Source organism: Oncorhynchus gorbuscha, linkage group LG07 (assembly GCF_021184085.1).
Source record: "Oncorhynchus gorbuscha isolate QuinsamMale2020 ecotype Even-year linkage group LG07, OgorEven_v1.0, whole genome shotgun sequence".
Classification (NCBI taxonomy): Eukaryota; Metazoa; Chordata; class Actinopteri; order Salmoniformes; family Salmonidae; genus Oncorhynchus; species Oncorhynchus gorbuscha.
The window spans coordinates 46534399-46554262 of NC_060179.1; the positions used below are offsets into that span (position 1 = coordinate 46534399).

Here is a 19864-nt window from a genome sequence, read left to right on the forward strand (position 1 = left end):
ATTGTGGCAGTGGGGTTATGGTATGAGCAGGAATAAGCTACGGATGATGAACACAATTGCATTTTAGCAATGGCAATTTGAATGCACAGAGATCCTGTGACAAGATCCTGAGGCCCATTGTCGTGCCATTCATCCGCCGGCATCACATCATGTTTCAGCATGATAATGCACAGCCCCATGTCACAAGGATCTGTACACAATTCCTGGAAGCTGAAAATGTCCCAGTTCTTCCATGGCCTGCGTACTCATGTACAGTAGCGTGTACCAGTTCGACATGTACAGTAGCGTGTACCAGTTCCCGCCAATATCCAGCAACTTCCAAGCCCCTACTTAAAAATATAGTTTTTCCTAGCCACCGTGCTTCTAGACCTGCATTAGCTTGCTGTTTGGGGTTTTAGGCTGGGTTTCTGTACAGCACTCTGTGACATCAACTGATGTAAGAAGGGCTTTATAAATACATTTGATTGATTGATCTGTGACCATCTGTATTCCCAGTCATGTGAAATTCATAGATTAGGGCCTAATGATTTATTTAAATTGACTGATATATGAACTGTAACTCAAAAAGTCATATTTTTAATTAAAATAAAAAATGTTCAGTGTAATTGATTGCAGCCATTTTTTTTATGTATAGGATTCATAATTTTCCAAAATATAGTACCTAACATATGATTTGGCTCAATTTTTTTTTTACAATGAGGAATCCAAAGAAATGGTAAAAAGCAACCCACGGACCCCCACACCCCACACCAAACCCACCCCAACGAGTATATAGTATATATTCTCTGTCTGACCATTAGATGGTGCTGTTCCTGCAAATAGGTGATTTATTTTAAATAATCAAATACAAAATATCGTATTGGTTTAAGCAGTCTATGAACAAGGTATGACAGCAATCCATGCTTTGGTTTTGTTGTCCACTTTTTCAAATACAAACGTTTTAGCATTTGTGGCACAAATCCAATGCAAGTCAATGGAACCTATATTAGCATTTTGACACTTCATGTCCAAACTGTCCTAAAGGAGTGGTATTGGAAATGTTTCAGTGGGCACCCCATTTTTTTCCTTCTGAATTTCTGTGGACCCAATTGTTTTTTCTCCTAGAATTTCTCGCAACCCCACGCCAAATCTAATGACACAAACTTAATTTTCAAATCAATAAATAACCTTCAATTCATTGCAACCAATAAATGCATTTACTCAATAAAGTTGAATTTTTCAAATGATCTTTCTCAAACTTTTGTATATTGTCCCATGCAATGTATACTTGTTTTTTTGGGGGGGGGGACTTTGAATACACTGTCCTAAAGTAATCTAAAAAAAGTATTGTTACTTATCGATGATTTGGATGTGAAGCGTGAAAATACTAATATAGGTTCCATCTTTGGGTTGCTGTTATACCTGGTCCATAAAGGAAACCAATTTGGCATTTTGAAATTTGGGTGGACTATCCCTCAAAAATTGAGGGGAGGGGGAGATCATAAAAAAAACTAATAGCAGGAACAGCCCCATCTAGTGGTCAGAACCCGGTAATATCAGGCTGGACAAAAAAAAACTTCCCTTTTTCAGGAACCTGTCTTTTAAATATAATTCATAAAAATCCAAATAACTTCACAGATCTTCATTGAACAGTTAATGAACATGCACCTGTGGAACAGTCGTTAAGACACTAACCGCTTACAGACGGTAGGCAATTAAGGTCACAGTTTTGAAAACTTAGGACACTAAAGAGGCCTTTCTACTGACTCTGAAAAACACCAAAAGAAAGATGCCCAGGGACCCTGCTCATCCCCGTGAATGTGCCTTAGGCATGCTGCAAGGAGGCATGAGGACTGCATTTGCGGCCAGGGCAATAAATTGCAATGTCTGTACTGTGAGACGCCAAAGACAGCGCTACAGGGAGACAGGACGGACAGCTGATTGTCCTCGCAGTGGCAGACCACGTGTAACAACACCTGCACAGGATCGGTACATCCGAACATCACACCTGCAGGACAGGTGCAGGATGGCAACAACAACTGCCTGAGTTACACCAGGAACGCACAATCCCTCCATCAGTGCTCAGACTGTCCGCAATAGGCTAAGAGAGGTTGGACTGAGGGCTTGTAGGCCTGTTGTAAGGCAGGTCCTCACCAGACATCACCGGCAACAACGTTGCCTATGGGCACAAACCCAGTGTCGCTGGACCAGACAGGACTGGCAAAAAAGTGCTCTTCACTGACGAGTCGCAGTTTTGTCTCACCAGGGGTGATGATCAGATTCGCGTTTATCGTTGAAGGAATGAGCGTTACATCGAGGCCTGTACCCTGGAGCGGGATCGATTTGGAGGTGGAGGGTCCGCCATTGTCTGGGGCGGTGTGTCACAGCATCATCGGACTGACCTCGTTGTCATTGCAGGCAATCTCAATGCTGTGCATTACAGGGAAGACATCCATCTCCCTCATGTGGTACCCTTCCAGAAGGCTCATCCTGACATGACCCTTCAGCATGACAATGCCACCAGCCATACTTCTCGTTCTGTGCGTGATTTCTTGCAAGACAGGTATGTCAGTGTCTTCCATGGCCAACAAAGAGCCCGGATCTCAATCCCATTGAGCACGTCTGGGAGGGCTAGGGCCATTCCCCCCCAGAAATGCCCGGGAACTTGCAGGTGCCTTGGTGGAAGAGTGGGGTAACATCTCACAGCAATAACTGGCAAATCTGGTGCAGTCCATGAGGAGGAGATGCACCGCAGTACTTAATATAGCTGGTGGCCACACCAGATAGTGACTGTTACTTTTGATTTTGATCCACCCCCCCCCCCCCCCCCCCCTTTGTTCAGGGACACATTATTCAATTTCTGTTAGTCACATGTCTGTGGAACTTGTTCAGTTTATGTCTCAGCTGTTGAATCGTGTTATGTTTATACAAATATTTAGTTTGCTGAAAATAAACGCAGTTGACAGTGAGAGGACATTTCTTTTTTTGCTGAGTTTAGGATGGCACATAGACCTATCAACTTCGATTACTCATTTCTCTGAACAGGAGAACAAAAACAACACCAAATTTACTGAGAATACATTACATAGCATGACAAAACAAAACTCAGAGCCGCAGCTTCATACTCTTTGTCAGAGAACTGGTTTTGGGTCCATATGTGGCTTTTGACCATTTCTGTGGATTTCTCATGTCTTACTCACTAACCACGTTTCCATCCAGAAACACTGTGTAACATTTTTTTTATTTTTTTTTATCAAGACACCTATGGTGGAAACAGGACATTTGGTACAATTTTATAAATGCTGACAGATTATTTTTTTGTTTGACATGGTGGAATCTTTTTGTGTTGGTAAAATGTATTGCGCAATAAATGATTGTGGAAACACCTTTATGCACAAATATTGATTTTATAACCATCATACCAAAGTAAACATGGGAGTCGCGATGATATGGTGTGTGATCCTCCCACTACGACTCGGGAAACCATGCACTTTATTGCAGTGTTTATTCGGCTACAGATGAAATAACTTATGAACTTCACCGGGTGGTGAAAGTGCACAGTGATCTTGATGCTCCTTTCCAAGAAATATTGAGTGTCTGATCCTGGTGACATGATGATCGATACTTGCAGATTTTAGAATATTCACGTGATAATATGTCGCCATTTCGATAGAAACCTAGCTAGTGTTATAAAAAAGTTAGCTCCAAATCAAATGTCAGGTACTCTATTTTTTGAATATTAAATGAATCCTCTAAATTAAATTAAATGACTTCCCAATTTGTGTGCAGTCATTTAGCTTAATTACTCAGATCAAATTATATTTCAACAAAATAATGTTTCAGGAATGCTAATCTCATCTGTTTCTAACTACAGAAAGGATTTCAGAACAATCTGAGGATGGTAGGTGTCATGTAAAGGGAAGGAATAAGAATATGTACATGTAAATAAATATATGGCTGAGCGGAATAGGTGAGATGCAATAGATGGTATGAAATACAGTATATACATATGAGATGAGTAATGTAAGATATGTAAACATTATTAAAGTGGCATTATGTAAAGTGGCTAGTGATCCATTTCTATAAGTGGCCAATGATTTGAGTCTGTATGTAGGCAGCAGCCTCTCTGTGTTAGTGATGGCTGTTTAACAGTCAATGGCCTTGAGATATAAGCTGTTTTTTTTGTCTCTCGGTCCCTGCTTTGATGCACCTGTACTGACCTCGACTGGATGGTAGCGGGGTGAACAGGCAGTGGCTCGGTGGTTGTTGTCCTTGATGATCTTTTTGGCCTTCCTGTGACAACGGGTGCTGTAGGTGTCCTGGATGAAAGGTAGTTTGCCCCCGGTGATGCATTGTGCAGACCGCACCACCCTCTGGAGAGCGTTGCTCTTGAGAGCGGTGCAGTTGCCATACCAGGTGGTGGTATGGCCCGACAGGATGCTCTCAATTGTGCATCTGTAAAAGTTTGTGAGGGTTTTAGGTGACAAGCCACATTTCTTCAGCCTCCTGAGGTTGAAGAGGCGCTGCTGTGCCTTCTTCACCACACTGTCTGTGTAGTGGACCATTTCAGTTTGTCTGTGATGTGTACGCCGAGGAACTTAAAACTTTCCTCCTTCTACACAACTGTCCCGTCGATGTGGAAGGGGAGGTGCTCCCTCTGCTGTTCCCTGAAGTTCACAATCATCTCCATAGTTGACGTTAAGTGAGAGGTTGTTTTCCTGACACCACACTCCGAGTGCCCTCATCTCCTCCCTGTAGGCTGTCTCGTCGTTGTTGGTAATCAAGCCCACTACCCTTGTGTCGCCTGCAAACTTGATGATTGAGTTGGAGGCGTGCATGGCCACGCAGTAATGGGTGAACAGAGAGTACAGGAGGGGGCTGTCGACACCATTGAATCGGCATTTCGGTGTTTACCTAGGCCTAAATCGTCTCATGTATAAGCAAGAAAATGGGGGGGAAATTGAAACTGCAACATAGTCGCTCACACATTTCATTCCATGTGTAGGGTATCGTGTTCATCATGCAAAAACATTGGCTCTACCTTGCATTATTCATGTCAAATGCTACTCTGTGAGTTGCAGGTTCACCTTTGGAAGCGTGTATGGGAAGCAGGCTATAGAGGAAGGATGTTAGAGAGATCCTCTCTTCCTCTGGAACAATTAGGCTAAATGTACAGCTGAAGTCAGAAGTTTACATACACTTAGGTTGGAGTCATTGAAACTCATTTTTCAACCACTCCACAAATTTCTTGTGAACAAACTATAGTTTTGGCAAGTCAGTTAGGACATCTACAAGTCATTTTTCCAACAATTTTTTACAGACAGATTATTTCACGTATAACTCACTGTATCACAATTCCAGTGGGTCAGAAGTTTACATAGACTAAGTTGACTGTGCCTTTAAACACCTTGGAAAATTTCAGAAAATGATGTCATGGCTTAAGAAGCTTCGGATAGGCTATTGACATTATTTGAGTCAATTGGTAGTGTACCTGTGGATGTAAATCAAGGCCTACCTTCAAAATCAGTGCCTCTTTGCTTGACATCATGGGAAAATCAAAAGAAATCAGCCAAGACCTCAGAATAACAATTGTAGACCTCCACCAGTCTGGTTCACCCTTGGGAAGCATCATGTTGTGAGGGTGCTTTGCTGCCGGAGGGACTGGTGCACTTCACAAAATACATGGCATGAGGGAGGAAAAGTATGTGGATATATTGAAGCAACATCTCAAGACATCAGTCAGGAAGTTAAAGCTTGGTCGCAAATGGGTCTTCCAAATGGACAATGACCCCAAGCATTCTTCCAAAGTTGTGGCAAAATGGCTTAAGGACAACAAAGTCAAGGTATTGGAGTGGCCATCACAAAGCCCTGACTTAACATGCCCTAACATTTGTGGGCAGAACTGGAAAAGCGTGTGCGAGCAAGGAGGCCTACAAACCTGACTCAGTTACACCAGTTCTGTCAGGTGAGTTTTGACCCATTCATCCTAACTTATTGTGGGAAGCTTGTGGATGTCTACCGAAACGTTTGACCCAAGTTAAACAATTTAAAGGCAACACTACCAAATACTAATTGAGTGTATGTAAACTTCTGACCCACTGGGAATGTGATGAAAGAAATAAAAGCTGAAATAATTCATTCTCTCTGCTATTATTCTGACATTTCACATCCTTAAAATAAATTGGTGATCCTAACTGACCTAAAACAGGGAATTTTTGCTGGGATTAAATGTCTGGAATTGTGAAAAACTGAGTTTAAATGTATTTGGCTAAGGTGTATGTAAACTTCTGACTTAAACTGTATTCGTTCATATGTTCTTTCTCGTCTCTCACTCCCATTATCTTAAACCTCCTTTTCCTCCGCTCACTTCTATTCCCACTTGCACCATAACTCCCCACGTTTCCTCTGTTGCTGTGGCACTACCCATGTGCACACTGAGGTGAACACAGGCCATTCTATTTTTAGAAACGGGGGAGTAGGGTAACAGCAATTATCCACTTCCCTAAAGTGAATGTAATCAGCGGGAGCATGGAGCGGCACATCTCAGTTTATGGAGGGTGACTTCGGCTGAGCACACTCTGTCCATGCAGTGCATCTATCTCCCCTAGGGTGCCTCATGACTGCCTCAGCCTATCACAAGATGATAAAATACTTCCTCCGGTACATAAACGATAGGACTACCACTCAGAGTTGGCATGCACAGAGTGCCACTGACCACACACCACTCCAAAGCCACTCTACAGAATGTAACGGTTTGTCTTGGATTTCCTGATGTGGTCTTGTGTCCTTCTTGGTCAAAGATAAGAGAGCTTAGATGAGTACAATGTTGTGGAGGCATATCTCCCATCTATTTCAGTCACAGACAAGGAGATCAAGAAAGGAAGCTATATGAGAGTGCAGCAAAGATGGTATTTAGATAGATAGTTTAAGGACAATGGCAACAATCCACATAGACAATATCCCTCCATGGTCTACTACTTGAGGTTTTAAGCAATAAAGAAATAGCCGCAGGTGTGCCCATCCACTGTACGATTTAATACAGGGGAACGACACTGAGGCGTGTTGGCATTCTTTCTAACCTGTAAAGCCCCGTGTGGTGAAAACATTGTTTCTCGGCTACCACCAAATGCAGAGTAAACTGAACATATGAATTGTTTCCTGTTGACAACATCATATGTTCTTCTAGTCCCTTCTATTTCCCATTAAATAGCTGAGGCTATGTAACAGCACAATTCACACAGTCGGCCTACATGTGGATTGTAACTGAAAGCAACAGCGACAAGGCAAACCACCACTTTCCACTTGGACAAATTTAAACCGCCACACGATTTAACTGGTCATAGCGGCTCGTGTTTTACAATAAGCCACTGTAAATGACGCCGTTATCGGTGCTCTTTTTATGTGACGGCGGGTTGTGCCAATGTCACGTCGGCTCAATAGCCATCCATCACTACTGTTACCACGATCAATAGGTTGACTGCAGCGTCGAACTGGGTTGCAGGGAGGGCCAGTCACTCCCCCTCTGCATTCAAACATCCCCGTATTGATTCAGGTTTCTATAGAGACTCAGACAGCTGGAGTGCTGTTTGTTTTGTTAGCCGGAATAGTCTATCCATGAACTGTGAGTGCTCTCAGGCATCGGCCCAGCCTTGAGAATTACCCAACACAGTTCCACCGGAGACAGTCAGACAGTCAGTCAGACCAGCACTGTGTTATACTGTCGCCCTCACAACAAACAGCTGGACCTGGCGAGAATAGGTGAAGGGACACTAAAGCTGCACGTGACCGTTTGTGTCTTGTCTGTTTGGCTTGCTGTGGCAGTCTGTCCTATTTTTTACACGGGTCATGATGGTGCTTCGTCCTCGTCTGCCTTTGATTTCCACGTGTGCAGAAAGGGGACACGCTCCTCATGCATGTTTATCCAAGTTCTTCTACCCTACCGTCTCTGTGAGGTCCTGAGCTGTCGGCGAGTGGTTTTTGGAACTAAAGTTTTTTTTTAAAGGCCTCTATTTGCAGGTCTGTAGGGCCAGAGCTGAAAGCTCTCCCAACTGCTGTGAAGCAAAGAAAACTTTATCAGTGTCTGGCTAAGCCCAACAACAAACAGGGCGGTGTATACCTCTGAACTACAGAGCCAGTGAGTCACTGATAGCCCCCGGTGGGGCTAAATCTGCTGGAGCATGATGGGAAATGGGGACAGGGGCCAAGGTACTACTGCCGATGTCTGGCACAGTGTCGAGGGCGACAGAAGTGGCTTTTGTGTAGGATGACGAATGAATTTTCCTCCACCGGCTGTGCGACGCCGGGATGCTTACAGTACTTTCCACTGGTTCAGGATGCGTGATCCAACTGCTGCCACCAGTGAGCAGAGGAAATAGGATAGACTAGTCTTTGTATGTGTGCTCTCAGGTTTGTCGAGCATGGTTTTGGCAGTGACAAAGTGTGACACACAGGTTGTGTACTGTAGGTCAGTTAGCCTAAATGCAAACTGTTATGTTGAAGTAGACATTTTTTGTGTGTGTTTCAAAGAGGCCATGTTTAGCCCAAGTGAGCGTTTGATAGTTCTTCACGGGGAGCGCGGGTCAGTGTGTTCAGAAGCGTCACGGTGTAATTCAGTGTGCCGTCTTCTTGATCTCGGGAGATGCGTTTTGATATATGTTAGCACAGCACATTCCATGCTGCGTGTGCATCTTAATGTGTTAGCAGCAGGGGAAGGCTCCTTGAGCCGCGCGACCACTCAGTGCCGGTGGTTGTCCTTGTGCTTTTGTCTCAGCATCCCGTGACTCCTACAGTGGGCTGCAGGGCTCCAAATGTATCGTCATTCGTTTAACACAGACATCAGACAGAAATCTGGAGGCTAGCAATCTGTAATGGCTTATAGGCCTAACCTTAGATCCCTGATAATGTCATGTTGAGGCTATTTGACATGTTGTTAGTTGACACATACTGTATTTACAATATATTGTGGGATTTCCAGAGTGCAGCCAACATACACATTTTCTCTCAGTGTGGTGACTTAGTCTCGTTTCGACTAGTCTTGATGCCAGTATGATGTTACACTTGTTCAGCCTTCTCCTCTCCAAGCAAATGTTTGGTGCCAGGGCAGTAACTTACTTCATCAGACACTACTCATCTCTGACTGTTTCTCAGCTGGACTGTTATGAATCCTCTGTCTCAGAGTATTATTATACCTCTCGTTCTTTTAGAATGTGGTGAACTTCGTAGACGACAGCTTCCCCCCTGGTCCGTGTTCCGTGGGCTTCCCCGAGGGTGACAGCGTACAGCAGCGAATCAAAAAGTGGCTCCGCCCCCACGAGATCAACTGCAACAACTTCAAGGACCGGGGCGTCAAATGGTCCGTCTTCCGCACCCCGCGGCCTTCGGACATCCTGCAAGGCCTGCTGGGAAACTGTTGGTGAGTTGTCGTCACTGAACGTGTGCAGTGTCGTAGTATCTGTAGCTCAGCTATGTGTGCGTGTGTCCGCGTGCATGTGACCGCGTGGGTACCAAACTGTGTACAATCTACCTTAAGCAGCGCGTGTTCATGCTTGTGTGTCTGTGGCTTTTGTGTAGAAATGTATCCACGTTCAGTGTGCCTGCTGTGCTTCTTAGACACAGTGTTTGTCTCCGTCCTCTCTGGACTATTCCTAATGTGTTTCTGAAGAATAAACCAACTCCACTCTGCATATGAGAGGGGATCTCTTATCGCTTGTCTTAAAGGTCAGGGGGAATAACAGCACATTGGTGGCCAGTGTAGTTTATCATTGAGCAGTGACTATAGATGTACTCTCTGGGCCTAAAGAAGATAGAAGGTGGGAGGGGGGGACAGGTAGAGAGGGAAAGGGGGTGTTTAACCATCTAGAGTCTAAGCTGGGGGGGGGGGGTTGTTTTAAGATGGGCATACCAAGGATCATTTGAATAAACATTTCATTTTTTGGGGATGAGACATTGAATTTGGCTTTATGGCTATTAAAAAATCTAAGATAAGTTTGTTCTGAAGTGTCTGCCCTATATCTGAGATACAGTATAAGGAAGATAAGGAAACAGTTTTTTTGTTTGTTTTGCATGTATTTATCCCCTTATTTTAAGCCCAAACTATCTCCATAAATACTTCCATAATTTTTTATAAATTGGTACCGGGAACCTTCAGGTGAGTCTTGTGCCCTAGTGAAAAACGGAGAGCATCGTGTTCATGAGAGTCTCAGCGAGAGTGGTCACAATAGTTTGTAGGCTACACCGTTCGGATGCTACAGACATTTTTGTGAGAAGACCGAATTTGGGGATGTGTCATTGTCTGACAAACACCCGTCTAGCTCTGCCACCTATAAGCAGAAGGGTGCTATATCGGCGGATGCCGTGGACTGAGACGCAGCCAATGCAAAAAAAAACACATCTATATCAAATCAAAGTTTATTTGTCACGTGCACTGAATACAACAGGTGTAGACCTTACAGTGAAATGCTTACTTACCTTTTTTGCACTATTGGTTAGAGCCTGTATTAGATGAACAATAGGTAAGTATAGAAATAAAAGCAACAGTAAAGAGACAGTGGAGAAATAACAACAGCGAAGCTATATACAGTAGAGAGGCTCTATAGTCTATACAGTAGAGAGGCTCTATACAGTAGAGAGGCTATATACAGTAGAGAGGCTATATACAGTAGAGAGGTTATATACAGTAGAGAGGCTATATACAGTAGAGAGGCTATATACAGTAGAGAGGCTATATACAGTAGAGAGGCTATATACAGTAGAGGCTATATACAGTAGAGAGGTTATATACAGTAGAGAGGCTATATACAGGCACCTGTTAGTCTGATAGAGGTAGTATGTACATTCATGTATAGTGAAAGTGACTATGCATATATGATAAACTGAGACTAGCAGCAACGTAAAAGAGGGGTTGGGGGGAGCACACAATGCAGATAGTCCGGGTAGCCATTTGATTTCCTGTATGTGTAAACTAACAATTTGATTACCTGGGTAAAAACTGTTGAGAAGCCTTTTTGTCCTAGTCTTGGCACTCCGGTACCGCTTGCCATGTGGTAGTAGAGAGAACAGTCTATGACTGGGGTGGCTGCAGTCTTTGACAATTTTTAGGGCCTTCCTCTGACACAACTTGATGTAGAGGTCCTGAATGGCAGGCAGCTTAGCCCCAGTGATGTACTGGGCCGTACGCACTACCCTCAATAGTACCTTGTGGTCGGAGGCTGAGCAATTGCCGTACCAGGCAGTTACGCAACCAGTCAGGATGCTCTCGATGTTGCAGCTGTAGAACCTTTTGAGGATCTCAGGACCCATGCAAAATCTTTTTAGTTTCCTGAGGGGGAATAGGCTTTGTCGTGCCCTCTTCACGACTGTCTTGGTGTGTTTGGACAATTCTAGTTTGTTGGTGATGTGGACACCAAGGAACTTGAAGCTCTCACCTGCTCCACTACAGCCCCATCGATGAGAATGTGGACGTGCTCGGTCCTCCTTTTCCTGTAGTCCACAATCATCTCCTTAGTCTTGGTTACGTTGAGGGATAGGTTGTTATTGTGGCATCACATGGCCAGGTCTCTGACCTCCTCCCTATAGGCTGTCTCGTCGTTGTCTGTGATCAGGCCTACCACCGTTGTGTCGTCTGCAAACTTAATGATGCTGTTGGAGTCGTGCCTGGCCATGCAGTTGTGGGTGAACAGGAGGGGACTGAGCATGCAACCCTAGTGGGCTCCAATGTTGAGGGTCAGCATGGCAGATGTGTTGCAACCTACCCTCACCAACTGGGGGCGGCCCGTCAGGAAGTCCAGGATCCAGTTGCAGAGGGAGGTGTTTAGTCTCACAATCCTTAGTTTAGTGATGTTTGAGGGTACTATAGTATTGAACGCTGATCTGTAGTCAATGAATAGCATTCTCACATAGATGTTCCTTTTGTCCAGGTGGGAAAGGGCAGTGTGGAGTGCAATAGAGATGGCATCATCTGTGGATTTGTTTGGGCGGTATGCAAATTGGAGTGGGTCTAAGGTTTCTGGGATAATGGTGTTGATGTGAGCCATGACCAGCCTTTCAAAGCACTTCATGGCTACGGGCTGTAGTCATTTAGGCAGGTTGCCTTTGTGTTCTTGGGGACAGGGACTATGGTGGTCTGCTTGAAACATGTTGGTGTTACAGACTCAATTAGGGACATGTTGACAATGTCAGTGAAGACACCTGCCAGTTTGTCAGCACATACCCAGAGCATACGTCCTGGTAATCCGTCTGCCCCCACAGCCTTGCGAATGTTGACCTGTTTAAAGGTCTTACTCATGTCGGCTACGGAGAGCGTGATCACACAGTTGTCCGGAACAGCTGGTGTTCTCATGCATGCCTCAGTGTTGCTTGCCTCAAAGCGAACATAGAAATGATTGAGCTCGTCTGGTTTGTGTCACTGGGTAGCTCGCGGCTGTCCTTCCCTTTGTAGTCTGAAATAGTTTGTAAGATCTGCCACATAAGACCAGCGTCGGAGCCGGTGTAGTATGATTCAATCTTAGCCCTGTATTGACGCTTTGCCTGTTTGATGGTTTGTCGCAGCGCATAGCAGCATTTCTTATAAGCTTCCGGGCTAGAGTCCCGTACCTTGAGTGCGGCAGCTCTACCCTTTAGCTCAGTGCGAATGTTGCCTGTAATCCATGGCTTCTGGTTGGGGTATGTATGTGCAGTCACTGTGGGGACGACGTCCTCGATGCACTTATTGATAAAGCCAGTGACTGATGTGGTGTATTCCTCAATGCCATTGGAAGAATTCCGGAACATTTTCCAGTCTGTGACAGCAAAACAGTCCTTCAGCATCTGCTTCACCTGACTACTTTTTTATAGACCGAGTCACTGTTGCTACCTGCTTGCATTTTTGCTTGTAAGCAGGAATGAGGAGGATAGAGTTGTGGTCGGATTTACCAAATGGAGGGCGAGGTAGAGCTTTGTACGCGTCTCTGTGTGTGGAGTACAGGTGATCTAGAAATGTTTTCCCTCTGGTTGCACATTTAACATGTTGATATACATTTGGTAGGACTGATTTAAGTTTCCCTGCATTAAAGTCTCTGGCCACTAGGAGCACCGCCTCTGGGTGAGTGGTTTCCTGTTTGCTTATCTCCTTATACAGCTGACTGAGTGTGGCCTTAGTGCCAGCATCTGTCTGTGGTGGTAAATAAACAGCCACGAAAAGTATAGCTGAAAACTCTCTAGGCAAATAGTGTGGCCTGCAATTTATCACAATATACTCTACTTCAGGTGAGCAAAGTCTAGAGACTTCCTAACATTTCGTGCACCATCTGTTTACAAATATGCACAGACCGCCCCCCTGCTCTTACCGGAGTGTGCTGTTCTATCTTGCCGGTACAGCATATATCCCGCTAGCTGAATATACATGTCATCATTCAGCCACGATTCCGTGAAACATAAGATATTACAGTTTTTGATGTCCCGTTGGTAGGATATTCATGATCGTACCTCGTCTAGTTTATTGTCCAATGATTGCACGTTGGCGAGTAATATTGACGGTAACGGCAGCTTTCCCCGTATTATGTTAATTAGATTTCCGCGGGGCACGACCATTGTAGGCCAAGGTTTAAGAGAGAGAGAGAGAGAGATAGGGACAGAGAGAATAAACCAAGAAAGAACTGGGGAGAGAAAGAAAGAAAGTGAGAGGGGAGGAGTGAGGCGGCCAGATGTACTGATACATCACCTGACTGGGGGATTATTCAGAGGAATGTAGATCTGGACACAGACAGTTTTCTCCATGTACTTGTTTTGGGTGTCCTTGGGCCTTGTAGTCATCCCTATACACACACACACACACGCACGCTTATCAAAAATAACCCTCCCCAGAGCCCCCTCCACACACCCTTTCTCTCTCACGACAGGAGGTAAACCAATTCCCATCCTGAATCACACCCCAGTCACATTTGCAGTCCACGTTACACATCCCCAGCCACGCAACCATGTCCAATCACATTTCCCCTCTCTCGCTCGCCCTTGAGTGGCCGGAGAAGCTAGAAACATGAACCGTCATTGTCCGGCGTTCCATCGCTGCGACCAAAGTAATTGGATTTAGATTTTATTATTTTTTAAATCTGATTTGCATTGATTTGATTTACATGGGGATGGCCCTGCTTGCACTAGCGCCGGAGCAGACTGGGGGATTGAGTTATTATTGAAAACGTCTCGTTGAGAGGATACTAGAAAATCATCCAGAACCTCTCTCTCGAGACAGATTCTCTATCTCGAGAACACACAAACGATTGCATGCATGCTCACACACACACACACACATTCTCACACAAACATCTCAGGTCATGTGGCCAGGTGCTTGTTCAGTAAGGTGTTGAGTAAGGCCTCAAATAAAATGGAGCTTTGCACTAGGAAGGAGAGATTTGCAAAGAGATTGTCAGCTTCCCCAAACCTCCATCTAGAGCAGGCAATTATTTTCCATGGAGGGCCACATTAGAATATATTTTTGCCATCGCGTGCCAGAATGATATTACAGGGTTATACATCATGTGTACGACTGTGTTGACAGATATATTTACTGTAAATCACATCCAGATATGCCACTTATTTTACTTGTTTAACATGCACAGAAATAAACCACATCCATGTTCTCCTTTTGGTAGGTATTTTCATTATTAAACATGCAATGAACTACATGGAGGGAAAGGTACACTCTGCATTCAGCACCATGGACAGAACTCTTGTTAACGGGTATGCACAAAACCACAAGAGAGAGAGCTCAACATTACATTTAAACTACTCAATCAGTGTGAGGAGTGACATCTCTGATGGGCATTGACAAGAGTAGTGAAGTCAGGTATGGTTTCTGACGTCGCTATGCGCAGGATTACTGAGAGGTGAGAGTCAGTAAGAGAGGATCTGTGCCTTGACTTGTTATATTTCATCACTGAACATGTCAGTTCACATACATAGGTTGACCCAAACAGTACAAACATATTCTGAGCATGAAAATGTTGTCCATCGAGAGATGCATAGAACCTCGTCAGTGACATCGTTTTGAATAGTTCTCCAATCACTGCATCAGACTGAAGATGGATAAGCTCCAGTTGCAGGTCAGTGGGAGCGTTATCCACATTGAAGGTGAAAGGAGAGGAAACCAACAGCATGTCATTTTCTAACACTCTGAAATCCTCAAAACGATGAGAAAACTCACCGTTCAAAGCACGCAGCAGCGATGTATACTTCTCCCGCTGGTCATCTGATAGGGAACAGACTAGTAGTGTCATCTGATAGGGAACAGACTAGTAGTGTCATCTGATAGGGAACAGACTAGTAGTGTCATCTGATAGGGAACAGACTAGTAGTGTCATCTGATAGGGAACAGACTAGTAGTGTCATCTGATAGGGAACAGACTAGTAGTGTCATCTGATAGGGAACAGACTAGTAGTGTCATCTGATAGGGAACAGACTAGTAGTGTCATCTGATAGGGAACAGACTAGTAGTGTCATCTGATAGGGAACAGACTAGTAGTGTCATCTGATAGGGAACAGACTAGTAGTGTCATCTGATAGGGAACAGACTAGTAGTGTCATCTGATAGGGAACAGACTAGTAGTGTCATCTGATAGGGAACAGACTAGTAGTGTCATCTGATAGGGAACAGACTAGTAGTGTCATCTGATAGGAAACAGACTAGTAGTGTCTGAAGGTGGGTGAGATTGTCGTCATCTGATAGGGAACAGACTAGTAGTGTCTGAAGGTGGGTGAGATTGTCGTCATCTGATAGGGAACAGACTAGTAGTGTCAGAAGGTGGGTGAGATTGTCGTCATCTGATAGGGAACAGACTAGTAGTGTCATCTGATAGGGAACAGACTAGTAGTGTCATCTGATAGGGAACAGACTAGTAGTGTCATCTGATAGGGAACAGACTAGTAGTGTCATCTGATAGGGAACAGACTAGTAGTGTCATCTGATAGGGAACAGACTAGTAGTGTCATCTGATAGGGAACAGACTAGTAGTGTCATCTGATAGGGAACAGACTAGTAGTGTCATCTGATAGGGAACAGACTAGTAGTGTCATCTGATAGGGAACAGACTAGTAGTGTCATCTGATAGGGAACAGACTAGTAGTGTCTGAAGGTGGGTGAGATTGTCGTCATCTGATAGGGAACAGACTAGTAGTGTCTGAAGGTGGGTGAGATTGTCGTCATCTGATAGGGAACAGACTAGTAGTTTTGGGAAGGTAGGTGAGATCGTTGGCTTCTACTTGGCGGGTCAGGAGGAGTAATTTTCCCTTGAAGGCTTTGACAAGTCTGAACATCTGATGTGCAAAAAGGCCCTTCCCTTGTAGTTTGGAATTCAGTTCATTCATGAGGGCCATGATATCTATGGTGACGGCAAAATCAGCCAACCATTCTTTATCTTGCAGTTGAGGGAAATCCACATATTTTCCTTTCATTTGCAAAAATTCAGGAATGTCCGACTTCAGGTCCCACACCTTTTTAAGCACCTTCTCCAAACTCGGCCATCTCACGTGTGTGTGGTAGGGGAGATCTGCATGACCCGACTCTGTCTCTTCCAACAGTGAGACAAACTGTCTGTGGTTTAAAGATTTTGCTCTTATGAAGTTTACCACTTTAGTGACTGTATCCACAACATATTCAGAACATATTTACAGATCACCTCTTTTAGCTACTTGATCTTGTATCCTTTTCAAAAGGCCAATGTTTTTTCCCTGTCCAAGTTTGGGCACCGATCAGTGGTCACACTGGATAACTTTTCAAAACTCAGTCCCAGCTTTGCCACACAGTTATTAACCTCCTCCAATAAATTGTTCCCTGTGGTTGTGCTCTTCATTGACTGCACTGAAGCCAGCTCCGCTGTCATTTCAAAGTCTGGGGTTGTGCCTCGTAAGAATATCAACAACTGCACCGAGTCAGGTGCATCACTGCTCTCAACCAGGGCCAAGGAGAAATAGGTGAAATCCTTTACCTTGTCTTTCAACTGTTGTTCCATATTCTCTGCGATGTCCTCAACACGCAGTGTCACTGTTCATCTTGACAGGGAAACATTTTCAAACAGCTCTTTCTTGCTGGGGCAAAGTATTGCTGCAGAGTCTATTAAACATATCTTTAATGAATTCGCCCTCAGCGAATGGCTTGCTATGCTTAGCAATTTTGTGGGACAGCACATAGCTAGCTCTAGCAATTCTGTTGTTTGCTGAATGCAGTTTTGTTAAAAGTCCTTGCTGCTTTTGCAGCTGAGAAAGCAACTCTTTCGATGCACTTGCCCTCTGCTCAGAAGACATATTCCTATATTTCTGCATGCTTCGTCTGGAAGTGTCGGGACAAAACAGCGATGCTCACTACGCACACAAAGCACACAGCTTTCCCTGATACCTCAATAAATAAATGTTTGGATGTCCACTCTAGCTGGAACACCCTACATTCATTGTCTACTTTCCTTTTCTTTGAAATCTTTGAAAAACAAATGTTTGCACTATTTCTAGCTATCTACTATTTGTAACTGTGACGTGCGTGTTCAGCCTGTCAGTCACTGTCTGTCCTCGTGCTGTTGTCATTTACGTGCCTTCAAATAAATGTCCCACAAGCGGTAGGCGTTAAATCATTACACAAAGGCGAGTATTCATAACAAATACGTTTTTTTTTTACTTTACTCTCCCAAATTCTTTGTGACCTGAGCTCGATTCCGCGGGCCGCATTGAATCAGGTCGCTGGCGGGCCGGCCTTTGCCCAGGCCTTTGCTCTAGAGTCTGCTTCCTCAGAATGTTGTCCTCCGACATGTCGTTTTTTTCTGGCTGTTGTCGCCTCCACTTACAGTTGCTGTTACGTTCACCATCAGTACCACATGACTCGACCATAACAGGTCAGTGGTTCTGTCACAAGGTATGACCAGCTTACCTCCACTACAAGCTATAGAAGGAGAAATATTGGAGTTTTGGTGCAGCCGACTAGTGCTTTTGAACATAGATTCGATTTATAATAGCGGAAAAAATTATATTGCAATACTGTATAGATTTTTTCCTCCCATCACCTAAGTTAATTGACTGTCTATCTTATTGCCCGCCCTGTAGGTTCCTTAGTGCGTTGGCGGTGCTGGCAGAGCGTCCAGAGCTGGTGGAGAGGGTGATGATCACCAGGGGCATCTGCCAGGAGGGGGCTTACCAGGTCAGGCTGTGTAAGGATGGTACCTGGATAACCGTCCTAGTGGACGACATGCTGCCCTGCGACGAGTATGGATACCTGCTCTTCTCCCAGGTGAGGTGGGGGGGATACACCACACACACACACACACACACACACACACACACACACACACACACACACACACACACACACACACACACACACACACACACACACACACACACACACACACACACACACACACACACACACACACACACACATGGTCCTTCTGTAGCTCAGTTGGTAGAGCATGGCGCTTGTAACGCCAGGGTAGTGGGTTCGATCCCCGGGACCACCCATACGTAGAATGTATGCACACATGACTGTAAGTCGCTTTGGATAAAAGCGTCTGCTAAATGGCATATATTATTATATTATATATTACGTGTATGGATATAGTATGCACGCAGACACACTGTGTACACACACATAACGATATCTAGTCGAGCACTCACTCTCTGTCTCTATCAAACTCGCACACACACACACAAACAAATGATCATGCAGTGAATTGTCATGCAGTGACTATAGCAACCTAATAGTTTTATGGTTGAGTGAAAACACACACACACAGATTTTCAAACACTGTCATTAGTCATACACACGCACACTGTTATGCAGTGAATATAGCAACCTGATATTCCAACTGGTGAGTAAACACACACGCACACACTCATTCAATTCATTCCAAGGTTTTAAATATCAGCTGTGGTGGAGCCAGAGGTTCTCAGAAATGTCAGAGGAAATAAAGAGGGGAAACCCTACCTCTTCATAGAGTATCTTAAATAATCCCACGTCACCCCCCTCGTAAACTAACACTCGCACTTTACTTTTTTACCCCTTACTCGCTCTGACTTTGCTGATAGTACATAATTATTTCTACAATAAAGTAGCTACGCTACCGTTCAAAAGTTTGGGGTCACTAAGAAAGGTCCTTGTTTTTGAAAGAAAAGCACATTTTTCATCCATTAAAATAACATCAAGTTGATAAGAAATACAGTGTAGACATTGTTAATGTTGTAAATGACTATTGCAACTGGAAACGGCAATGGAATATCTACATAGGCATTTTATTGCTTCTTTAATCAGTTTTATTGCTTCTTTAATCAGAACAACAGTCTTCAGCTGTGCTAATATAATTGCAAAATGGTTTTGTAAAGATCAATTAGCCTTTTAAAATTATAAACTTGGATTAGCTAACCACAACGTGCCATGGGAACACAGGAGTGATGGTTGCTGATAATGGGCCTCTGTATGCCTATGTAGATATTTCATTATAAATCATCTGTTTACAGCTACAATAGTCATTTACATCATTAACAATGTCAACACTGTATTTGTGATCCATTTTATGTTATTTTAATGGACAGAAAATGGTGCTTTTCTTTCAAAAACAAGGATATTTCTTGGTGACCCCAAACTTTTGTATGACTGAGCTAGTTGGGACAACCACCTATCAATCTTAAAATGAATGCACTCTGGATAGGAGCGTCTGCTAAATGACTAAAATGTAAATGTAGGGGCACTTAATTAACCACTGAAGGTCTTATTATTGTTATTGGAGTAGATCATTTCTCTCTATTTAATTACATTTCAACAGTTTTTCATGACCTAAGGCTACAGAAATGGAATAGTCCTATGAACTCAATGTTTTCTTCCCTGTATGTTCATTCGTTAAACATACATTTGACCTCTCTCTCTCTCTCTCTCTC

The 19864-nt window shown here is 44.0% G+C and overlaps 1 protein-coding gene across 1 annotated transcript in view; it reads left to right on the forward strand.

Annotated features, from left to right (window-relative positions):
* Window positions 1-19864, forward strand: part of LOC124039228 (calpain-15-like) — a 93586-nt gene that overhangs the window by 54043 nt on the left and 19679 nt on the right. The window contains 2 exon segments of the mRNA XM_046355131.1: window positions 9183-9391; window positions 18038-18221. Coding sequence (XP_046211087.1) covers window positions 9183-9391; window positions 18038-18221 — 393 coding nt within the window.